Below are 11,678 nucleotides of genomic sequence, written 5' to 3' on the forward strand. Positions count from 1 at the left end.
TTGCTCCTCTTCTCAGCACATCCCTGTTAACCCCTGCATGCCCAGCTGGAGGGACAAGGGAACAGCCACTTACCTCTCTGATCTGGCACCAAAAATGCTTCATCCTGCAGGATGACTGAGTTAAGAGCAGCTTCCAACCTAGCAAGCTGCCAAAATAATTCCAATTTAGAGTTTCTTTGCAGTTTTCCACTGGGTGAATGTCCCCACACCTTTGCCTGCTGGCAGATGAGCTCTTCAGGATGTGTACAAAACTCTTCTCCTCTGAATGCTCCATCCCCAGGCTGTATTTAAAGGCCTCTCTTTGCTCAGCTGTATTTTCCCTTGCCTTGTTGTTTCCATGGGTAAGAAATGCTGCCAGCCTGCAATGGAGACTGCAGGGATGTTCAGTCTGAGCTCCCATCCCTTTGTATCCCAGATTTTAAGAGCTTCCTCTGTTTTCTAAACTCCCTTTTCCTCTCAGAGAGCTCTCGAGCCTGTTGAAGCAGGTGCTGTCCCAGTTCCCTTACAGCTCCCTGTTGGTGAAAATCCAGCTTTACTTGTTTTCTTCAGACTCTCTAGGGAACAGCACACATTTAACCATTGATGGAACATCATCTGCAGCTTGTTCTTAGTGCTTTTTACAAAAACATGTCCTGAAAATGAGAGCAAAACCAATAAATAGGGTGGCAGTATAGGCTCAACCCAGCCTGGGTGTAAATTGGGATCCCCTGGCAGAAAACTCTTCCACTGGCACTTCTGCAGGGGAGGCTGAAGATGCTGCAGAAGAGCAGTGTGAGAGCGAGATGTGGGATTCTGTGAGGGTTCAAACTGGGTAACCTTCAGAACCACAGAATGGTTTGATTTGGGAGGGACCTGAAAGCAGGGACACTTTCCACTAGCCCAGGTTACTCCAAGCCCCATCCAACCTGGCCTGAACACTTCCAGGGATCCAGGGACAGCCACAGCTTCTCTGGGCATGTTTCAGATGTGCAGGAGAGGGGTTACAGAGGAGCAAGAGGGATTTTAGGCTGTAGGGAGAGTTACCTTGAGTTTGGATGAACCCTTTAGGGAAGAGAGGTGTGAATGTACCAGGAATAGTTTTCTTGAAAAAAATGTCGTGACGAAAAACACCTCCAGGCTTGAGAGGTTACCCAGGGAATCAGTGGAGCTGCAAGTGTTCAGAAAACACACAGATATGGCACTTGGGGACATGGCTTAGTGGTGGACCTGGCAGTGCTGGGTTAATGGTTAGACTCGATGGTCTTGGAGGCCTTGTCCAAATTTTATGATTCAGCGATCCCAAAACTACCTTCCTCACTTAAAACAATATGGAATGGTGACCTAGAATGAAGGGTTCCAAGTCAGTGGTGACTCTGCTGAGCATCTCTCACAGTGCTGTCTCCTTCTTGCCTCTGCAGTGCCTTCTCCCAGTGCCTTGCTGGTAGACAACCCCACGTCCTTTGGGAATGCGAAGGAAGTCATAGCGATCAAGGATTACTGCCCCACAAATTTCACCACCTTGAAGTTCTCCAAGGGGGATCACCTGTACGTGCTGGACACGTCGGGAGGGGAGTGGTGGTACGCCCACAACACCACGGAGATGGGCTACATCCCATCCTCCTACGTGCAGCCCGTCAACCACCGCAACTCCTCCCTCAGCGACAGCGGGGTGATCGACAATCTGCTGGAGAGCCCCGACGAGGGCGTCAGGGAGTTGGACCTGCTCGGGGAGTGGACTGATGTGAAGAGAAACTCTGCCAAATCCTACCACAACAACCCCTTCCTGAATGGAGCGCAGACCAACCCGTTCCTGAATGGGAATTTGCAAGCAGCGCCCGGTTCGGACAAAGAGTCCGACTCCAGCGTGGCCGTGGATTTGTTGCTCTTCGACACGGGGACTCCCACATCGGCTCTCCCCAGTTCGGCTGCCAACAATAGCTTGGGGGACCTTTTGGATGAGTTTCCCTCCACAAACAGGCTGGATGTGGAACAGCCCGTGAGAAGGGACAACCCTTTCTTCCGAAGTAAGCGCTCCTACAGCTTATCCGAGCTGTCTGTCCTCCAGGCCAAGTCAGACGTGCTGGCATCGTCAGGTTTCTTCAGTGGTTTGAAGTCTCCCACCCCTGAGCAGTTCCAGAGCAGGGAGGATTTTAGGACAGCGTGGCTGAACCATAGGAAGCTGGCTCGGTCTTGCCACGACTTGGATTTGCTTGGCCAAAATCCTGGCTGGGGTCAGACGCAACCGGTGGAGACCAACATTGTGTGCAAGCTGGACAGCTCTGGCGGGGCCGTCCAGCTGCCGGACACCAACATCAGCATCCGTGTGCCTGAGGGCCACGTGTGCCCCGGGGAGACGCAGCAGATCTCCATGAAGGCCATGCTGGACCCGCCGCTGGAGCTGAACAGCGACAAGTGCACCACCATCAGCCCCGTCCTGCAGATCAAACTCAGCAACATGGAGGTGAAGACCTTCATCATCCTGGAGATGAAGGTGTCGGCGGAGGTCAAGAACGACATGATGAGCAAGAGCCTGGTGGGGCTGCAGTGCCTGCGCAGTGACATGAAGGAGGGGCCCTTCACGCCGATGCAGCTGTGCTATTCCTACGGGGACACAATCCAGGTGCAGCTGAAGAACCTGGAGCCCTGCATGTACATTGCGGCCGTGGCACAGGGACAGAACATCCTCTACCCTTACACTGTGTGGGATTACATCAGCAAGAAGATCACGGTGGGCGTCTACGGCCCCAAGCATATCCACCCTTCTTTCAAGACCGTGGTGGCCATGTTCGGCCACGAGTGCGCCCCCAAGACCCTGCTGGTCAACGAGGTCACCAGGCAGTCCCACAGCCCGGCTCCCGTCGCCCTCCAGCTCTGGGGGAAGCACCAGTTTGCCCTGTCCCGGCCCCAGGACCTCAAGCTCTGCATGTTCTCCAACATGACCAACTACGAGGTGAAGGCCAGCGAGCAAGCCAAGATCGTCCGTGGCTTCCAGATGAAGCTGGGCAAGGTCAGCCGCCTCATCTTCCCGATCACGTCCCACGACCCCAACGAGCTGTCGGACTTCACGCTGAGGATACAAGTCAAGGATGACCAGGATGCCATTCTGACCCAGTTCTGCGTCCAGACGCCGCAGCCGCCTCCAAAAAGCGCCATCAAACCCACGGGGCAGAGGCGGTTCCTGAAGAAGAACGAGGTGGGGAAAATCATCCTCTCCCCTCTGGCTGCCACCACCAAGTATCCGGTTTTTCAGGACCGGCCAGTGTTGAGCCTAAAATATGGGAAGCTGCTGAAAACAGTGGTGAGGCAGAGCAAGAACCACTATTTGCTGGAGTACAAGAAGGGAGACGTCATAGCCCTCCTCAGTGAGGAGAAGATCAGGTTGAAAGGCCAGCTGTGGACCAAGGAGTGGTATATTGGCTACTACCAGGGGAAAATTGGCCTTGTGCACACCAAAAACGTGCTGGTGGTCGGGAAGGTCAAACCCAGCTACTTCTCTGGGCCGGATCTCACAACCAGCCTGCTGCTGGAGCAGATCCTGAGGCCCTGCAAGTTCCTGACCTACATCTATGCCTCGGTGAGGACTCTGCTGATGGAGAACCTCAGCAGCTGGCGCTCCTTCGCCGACGCCCTGGGCTACCTGAACTTGCCGCTGGCGTTCTTCTGCCGGGCAGAGCTGGACAGCGAGCCGGAGCGAGTGGCCTCCGTCCTGGAGAAGCTGAAGGAAGACTGCAACAGCGTGGAGAACAAGGAGAGGAAATCTTTCCAGAAGGAGCTGATGACGGTGAGTCTGAGGCCTGGCTCAGGGGGGTTTTATTCCTGGCTCTGCAGAGGGATCAGGGGTGGCGGCAGTTTCTTAATTCAGTATTTAGAGAGTCAAGTCCATCTTGAAGGTTTTCTGAAGACTGCTGGGCGCTGCCAGGTGGCAGTCCAGTCCTGTGGTTGGTGGGATCTTGGTTTAGCAGGATGATGGCAATAATGAGGGATGCACTGAGGTGCTTGGAATTCCAGAATCACACAATGGCTTGGGTTGAAAGAAATCTCAGAGCTCATCCAGTCCTACCCCCTGTCATAGGCAGGACACCTTCTGCTGTCCCAGGTCACTCCAGGCCCTGTCCAACCTGGCCTGGAACACTTTCAGAGATGGGGAGCCTTGTTTTTTTTGAGTGGCACCTCTGAGCTGGGATGTTTTGTGCATTACAAATGAAAATGTGTAATACATTACAAATGGAAATGTGTGACTTGTTCCATGTCCTGAAAGGAATTTGGGAGGAGTGCTGCCTGCCAGTATTTCTAGGATGCTGTTAGCAAGTAAATCCCTCGCAAAATATCATCTCCACGATCGTTTCTAGCATTTCATAGGAAGTGAGCCAAAGAAAATACAGGGCAGAATGTCTGGGAGAGATTTGCAGCTCTCTCCTGTTCCATGCTGTCCCACAGGAGCAGAATAACTGAGTTATGGAGAGCAGCATGGTTTAAAATGTCAATTGGATTAAGGAATAGCGGCGGCCTTGCTTGGCGAAATGAAATTATGGCAAAAGGGGACTGGACTGGATGAAGGAGTTTGGTTCCCACGCTCCTTTTAGGGAGAAGGGGGGACTTTAAGGATTGAGTAGAAGGTGTTATGGAGAGTATGGAATGTGTTGTTATTAATGGAAATGTTGCCTGGAGAGTTTCCTGTGCCAGGTACCACTCTGGGACCTGTGGGGCGATATTTCAGCTTTGACTTTCAGCTTTCAGGTTGTGCCACCGATACTGCTCCTGTTGCAGGGTTCTCCTGGCCATCAGTGACCCTTTCCTCACCCAGGATTGCAAAATCCTCTCTCTGGCCCCCCCGTTTCCTCCAAGGGAGGGTTTGCTCCTTTAAACATCAGGCTCAATGATTGTTGGGATGAAATCAGTGCTGCTCTGGATGCTTCTGGAAACTTTGTGCTGTTTGCTTTACCTGTTTGCAAACCCCACAGGTGTTGTTTTTATCTCTCCCCATTGTTTTCAGGGATCCCAGGCAGTCTTTAGGTCATGGAGAATCCTCATGGGGAGACAAAAGGAAAGATAAGGCTCAGGGGAGCTGCTGACTCAAGGGGAGGGCTGGGAGCTGCAGGAAAATATCTTGGTCTCCTGTGGCTGTCAGGAGAGCAGAGTCCCAGGGCAGGTTTTATTCTCTTTATTTCTCTAATCCTGCTCTCTGTGAGGCTGAGCCTGCGGATAAAGGATGAGCTCCCTTCTTGGTGGAACATGATGCTGCTTCCAAACCCCTGGCTGCCATCAAATCCTCCTTAGCCTATGGAGAAATTAGATTGAGCCCATTGAAAGAAGAAAATAATGATGTTTCAGGGGATGGCAATGGAGCAGTAATGGATTTTATTGTGTTTAAATCTGATTTTATTTGTAACAAATGGACTGGCTTTCTGGCAAGAGGAACCAGCTGCACTAAGCTCCAGTGTGGCCATTTAAGCTGAAAGTTGGTTGTCTCCCCTCAAAAGGACTGGGAAGGGAGAAGTAGAAGCAGGTTTATCAGTGTTGAGTACACAGAATGCCAGTGGCAGTTGTGCACCAGCAGCCAAGCAAGGAAAAGCCTGGGGATGATGACTGGTTAATCAGTAATCTGCCTTTAATTACTACTTCTCTAATGAGGCACTAGCACTGGGATGTGAAGGTAACTCAGGGGGATGTGGCTCAGGGATTACTCAGCAGAGAGGGAAAGCTTTCCCTCCCTCCTCTGTCCCCCTCGGAAGCAGGCAGCACATGGATGGTTTGGATAAAAAGCTGGACATGGATTCAAGAAGATTTCTTTGCCCCTGGTGCCTGGCCTGTGGGGTTAGACCTGCCCTGAGACACAGCCTTTCTCCCTCTCTGGCTGCAGAGAGACTCTCATTTATCATCCTTCCAACAGACACTGCTGTTGGGAAAAACACGGGTCTGCTGGGAATGGCCCCTGGCACGGCAGCAGGGAGCTGTACAGAGGAAACTATGAGCTTGTTCTTCTCCAGGCTACTTGTAAAGGTCACACAGGAGATGAGCTTGGGATATTTTTTCCCCTCCCCATTGTTTTGTTTGCTCTGACTCCCGGTATCCAGGTATCCATGTGCTGCTGCCTGTCTCCTGCCAAGAGTTTCTGCTTCTCCCTGGTGTGTGCAGGCCTCAAAGAGCTGCTGAGGGGCTGGAGCTGTCCTAAAGTCCTGCAGGTCAGGGTGTCCATGGCTTTGGGTTGGAAGGGACCTTAAAGCCCATTCCATTCCACCCCAGGTTGCTCCAAACCCTGTCCAGTCTGGCCTGGGACACTTCCAGGGATGTGAACCCACATCTCTGAGCAACCTGTGCAAGTGGGGCCTCACCACCCCACCATGCTGAGATCCGTGTGGGCATCATGTCCAAGGGAATTACCCCATGGAGGCAGTGCAAGACTTTATGAGGTAAAAGGAAAAAAAAAATAGTATTTAAGGCTGAGAGTGTGTATTTTAAACATGCGAGGTGATTTTGGAGGTGCTGACAGCGAAAACAGTGAGTGAGAGAGATGTTTGATGCCCAAACAAGGGTTATTTTGGGAAACACTTGTACAGAGCAAATTTTTTTGGGTCAAAACCAGACCTGTATCCTAGAGGGGATGATGAGCCAGGAGGCTGTGCAGAGCATCCTCTCACCCCGTGGGGCTCCTGGTCTCCTTGGGGACACAGGGCCTTTATCCCTGTGTTTGAGGAAGTCCCAGGGGGGAGCTGTTTTCCTCTACAATGCCGCTTTCCTTTATTAGGAAATGGGATTCTGCATTTCAAAGCTGGGATGTAAATTCAGCCTCCCCTGGATGCCTTTTAAGTTGAGGTATTTCTGCTTTGAACTGGGATTTGAATATCAAACACCCTCTTTGCTGGGCTGGTGGAGCCGGTTCCTGGCTGCTCCCAGGGGAATAAATACTAAATAATAAATATTTCCAAGGGCTCCGGCAAAGCACAGCCGAGGTCACACCTGGATGATGAGGGATAGAGACACAATGAGTGGACCCAGCTATCCTGGGAGGCTTGTCCAGGGCAAGGGAGGAGGATGGAAAAAATTATGGCATAATCCCACTGGAGGATTAAGTCTGCTGAGCTAATCCCAGTGCCTCGCCGCCATTTCAAGTAATATTCTCCCTCTGGCTGCCACCTTGGCATCTGTGGTGCCTTGGACCCCATCCCCACGTGGCTCTGGTGCTGTTCCAGTGTCCTGTCACCTCTGCCTGTGTGACTGGAGCTGCCAGGGCACAGCAGGTGCTGTGGCCTGAGCTCAGTAGGTCTCGGAGTTAACCAGACCCAACCATCTCTCCCAGAGTCATCTTTTGAGTGATTTTGCAGTTCTTTGATGAGGTGGCCTCCCAGGTGTTTTCTTTGCTGCTGTTTTGTTGTTCACCTGGAGGAGCAGAAAGAGCAAGAGAATCCATCTCCTGCAGCTCCATCCTTCTTCACCCTGCAGCGCTCCTGGCTCCGGGTGCTGCCTCTGACCTCGGGCAGGAGATGGGAGCAGCTCCTAAATGCCAGGCTCTGCATGGAGCTGGGATCCAGCTGCCTGGAATGGCAGGTTTGGGGATGTTCAGTCTACCCCTTCCTTAGGACTCTCCAGATCCTTTGCCTGGAGAGAGGGGCTGGATCCAGAGATGGTGGAGGATCCAGAGGGAGAACTGCATCCAGAGAATGGTGGAGGATCCAGAGGGGGAGCTGGATGCAGAGATGGTGGAGGATCCAGAGGGGGAGCTGGATGCAGAGATGGTGGAGGATCCAGAGGGGAAGCTGGATGCAGAGGGTGCTGATCCGTGGGCTGTCGGAGAGGAGGCAGTTCTGGCACAGGTGTGTGAGATCTAACCACTCCTCAATGTCTTTTTGCCAAACCAAATTCGTGCACCTTTGGATGGGTTTTCTTGGCTTGTTTGAGAAATGGTTTACCTGTTTATCGCCTCCCTGGCTCCCACAGGAAGCCAGTGTCAGCATTTTGGAGCAGCAGGCACGTGCTGGGCTGCAGCTGTGATTAGAACCCAGCTCTGCTTTAAACTGGGAGCAGATAAGGGGAAAATCAACGTTCATTTGCTTTGCAAATCGCTGGAGTGGTTTCAGATGTTCCCATCTTCCCTCCCCCAGCTGTCCCCCTGCAGTCTCCGGTGGGAGGATTTAACCCTTCTTTGCCCCAGAGGCAAACCTGGGTTTGCCCAGATCCCTGCATTGGGAGAGGATGTCAAGACCCAGAGGGACAGAAAGGTGGATTCTGGACACTTCAGGAACCACCTTATCCTTAGGATTTCCATAAGAACCATCCCCGTGCTGCTGTGAAGGAGTGGCTGGGGTCTATTTGCTTGATTTCCACTTTTAATAACATCAAGGCCCCTCCTGAGGTTCAGGGTGGGATTTGCCCAGGGTCTGGTCTTGCTGCTGCTGGGACTGGTGTGGTGTAGAGGCTCTGGCAGAGACTGTGGCAGCTCTGGGGAGTGGGAGGATGATCCTGGCAGTCAGATCCCATCCTCTGAGAATGAACACTGCCATTAAACCCTTCCTTTTCCAGGGCTGCACACTGGGGCTTCTCCCCCTACTGCAACTTCATCCTACTCTGAGGGGATTTTAATGTGATTGACATGTTAAGGCAGGAGCTAACCATACTCCATCCCTTTTTTGCCTGGCTAAATCATTCCTGCCTCGAAAATGTGGACTGATGCAGTTGCTCTTTCCACTTCCAAACCATTTATGGAAAATCTCAGCTTTTAGGACAATAAATGATGCAGGAAGAGGAGGAGAAGAGGAAGAACATCCCAAGCTGAGCAATGGTCCTGTACTGCTGGGATCTTCACCTGGGTCCCACCCCAGTCCACCCCTTCACAGGGCTGATGTCCAGGTATCATCCTAGAATGTCCTGGTTGTGCCTTGCCCCCTGCTCTGAAGGGTCCTGCAGCTCTGGGATGGAGTCTGGATTAGTTCTCTTGATTAAAAGCATCTGTTGTCCTCAGCCCCTGGGATGTTTTAAACTGCTTAAGGTGGGGCCCGGACATCTCAGAGAGGCTGCCTGGAGAATGAGGCTGCAAACCCCATCCAGAGGGGTCGAGCACTTTGTTCAATTAATGGGATTACTCCCTTGCCAAGCCTGCTGGCCTAATTTCCCCAGCTGTTGCTAAAAAGGAGGCAGGAGGATTTTTGGGATGCTCATGTGTTCTGGCTTGAAAAGCAAAACCAGTGAGAGGCTCTAAGTCAGAAATACAATTTATTAGAAAAAAGGGAACAAAGAACCAAATACATACAATAGCACAAAAGAAGGACCACTGACAGAGTCAGAGATACAACCTGACACTCTCTGGCTAGGGCAGTGGTAGCAGATATGGTTCTGTCCAAGCAGTGGTCCTGTAGAGTGATGGAGTTTCCCTCTGGAGGTCCAGTGCAGAGAAGGTCTCAGCTGTTCCTCTTGGAAGAGGGGATCCATAAAAGGGTGTAGTTTTCTCTGAAGGTCTGGTGATGAAGTGATGGGCCTGATCTTCCCCTGGGAATCCAGCAGAGAAGAAGGCTGCTTCTCTGGGAATCCAGCAAAGGGCTGCCCCTGATATCCCAAAAATGCTGATTTTATGCAGGTAGGGATGCTTGGCTCCTCCCTCTGGGTGGAGCATCTCACAATGGGATGATGTAACTTTACCAGTCATGCAGTGAGTAATTTAATGGTCCATTAAAAGAAGATATCTTCCCAGGGGGAGACATTGTTCTTGGAAGAGGTAAGAAAACTGCCCAACCTCCAACAGATGGCAATAGAATACATGCTGATCTTACAAGCCAGGACATCATGGTGGCGGAGTTCACTACCCACCCACCCCACCCTGGCCTTGACTCCCTGCCTGCTTTTCCCCTGTCCTGCAGGCCCTGCTGAAGATGGACTGCCAGGGGCTGGTGGTGCGGCTGGTCCAGGACTTTGTGCTGCTGACCACGGCGGTGGAGGTGGCCCAGCGCTGGCGGGAGCTGGCTGAGAAGCTGGCCAAGGTGTCCAGGCAGCAGATGGATGCCTACGAGGCCCCGCACCGCGACAGGAGCGGCACGCTGGACAGTGAGGTGAGAGCGCCACACCTGCCTCTCCACAGATCCTGGCACTCTTTCAGCTGGAAAAGACCTCCCAGGTGTTGGAGTCCAGCCTTGGAGCCAGCACTGCCAGGCCCACCGCGTTAATGGTCGGGCCTGATGGCCTTAAAGGCCTTTCCAGCCCAAACAATTCCACGTTTCTCTGGAGATTCCTCCTGAGCACACTGCCCTTGGAGGATCACGGGGATCTGAGGGTGCTGGGGGGTTATTCTCCCAGGAATGTGACCGTCCTGGGATGCTGGCTGAGCTCTGATCCCCTCCCACCTGTCCCCCCCTCTCTCCAGGCCATGTGGAAGCCAGCGTACGACTTCCTGCTGACCTGGAGCAGCCAGATGGGGGACAGCTACAGGGATGTCATCCAGGAGCTGCACACAGGGCTGGACAAGATGAAGAACCCCATCACCAAGCGCTGGAAGCACCTCACGGGCACCCTGATCCTCGTCAACTCCTTGGACATGCTGCGGGCAGCTGCCTTCAGCCCCCAGGACCACGAGGATTTTGCCATCTAGCCCGTGTTTGTCCACTTCTCCTTGGCTGGGAATTTTTTTCTCTGCTTTCCCCCCTTTCCCTTTTTTAAGCAGTTGACTTGAAGGAGAAAAAATGGAGGTTGCTCTCCCCTGGGTTTGAAGAGGCCAAAGTTTGCAAGTTCTCCACCAGGACTGGAAATCAGCAGGAGATATCCCACCCTGATGGGAGTTCATCTGGAGGGGGATGGCTTTTCATCCAGTTAAACTATTTCTTACTAAAAAAAAAACAACTTTCAAGAGGGCAAGGGATGGGGAGGGATCCCAAAAGGGATCATGTTTTCTAGGCATTTACAAATAAAAGTCTAATTTTTGTAACGAGCAGTAAAAGTTGTGACCACTTTGGGGAGGGGTGGGGGAAGCTGTGGCTGGTTTTAGGTTGTCAAAACTGCTGTGAAATGATGAGGTTTGAGACAAATATGAGTCCTGTAAATATATATTTTAAGAGGAAGCACAGTAAATGCCCTTTCCCCCTCCTCCCCAGGTTTTGGGCTGCCAGCTGTGACTAAAGCACCACAGGAACTTGGGCTGTCCCCAAGTTTGGGATGTGCTCAGCCCAAGCAGCAGCTTGCACCAGAAAATACTTTTTTTTTTTTTTTAATTTTGTTTTATTTTATTCACAGGCTCTATGAGCATTTTGGTTGATTTTTGGGTTATTCTCATGTCTCTGCAGACATGGATTTTCTTGTTTCTGGCCAGGGAGTTGCCTGTTGCCTGTTTTTTAACCAGGAAGAGCTTCTTCCCTCCTGCATGTGGTGCAGGACACCTCTGGAAGAAGCTGGAGGTTTGGGGCTCACCAGAGATCTCAGGAGATGGATCAGGAGGATGGTGGGAGTGAATAAAAGTTCCCAGGTGCTCCTGCTCTGGGGAAGAGGCCAGAAAGGGGGAGGAAATTGTTGCCATCCAGATAATCCCTCTCCAGGCAAAAAGAAAAAAAAAAAAAAAGAGAGGGACAAGAAGGACTCTTTCTCCTAATTTGAAATCTGAGCTCACTGGGAATGTTCCAGGTGCTCTTTGCCATTGATTTCTAATTCTTCAAGCTCCTCAAATCCAATTTATCTTGTAAATAATCTTTGCTATAAACCTGGTGCCAGAAAATTCAATATTTGTG

At 51.8% G+C, this 11,678-nt stretch overlaps 1 protein-coding gene across 3 annotated transcripts in view; it reads left to right on the forward strand.

The window, feature by feature from the left end:
• Nucleotides 1-10,897, forward strand: part of SH3BP4 (SH3 domain binding protein 4) — a 33,409-nt gene extending 22,512 nt beyond the window's left edge. For all 3 annotated transcript variants that reach the window (XM_021539628.3, XM_085585503.1, XM_085585504.1), the window contains exons 3-5: nt 1,398-3,760; nt 9,828-10,016; nt 10,328-10,897. In XM_021539628.3, coding sequence (XP_021395303.3) covers nt 1,398-3,760; nt 9,828-10,016; nt 10,328-10,552 — 2,777 coding nt within the window. In that variant the 3' untranslated portion in view covers nt 10,553-10,897. The remainder of the gene's footprint in view (nt 1-1,397; nt 3,761-9,827; nt 10,017-10,327) is intronic.
• Nucleotides 10,898-11,678: the final 781 nt, after the last annotated feature.

Source organism: Lonchura striata, chromosome 7 (genome assembly GCF_050655825.1).
Source record: "Lonchura striata isolate lonStrDom1 chromosome 7, ASM5065582v1, whole genome shotgun sequence".
Classification (NCBI taxonomy): Eukaryota; Metazoa; Chordata; class Aves; order Passeriformes; family Estrildidae; genus Lonchura; species Lonchura striata.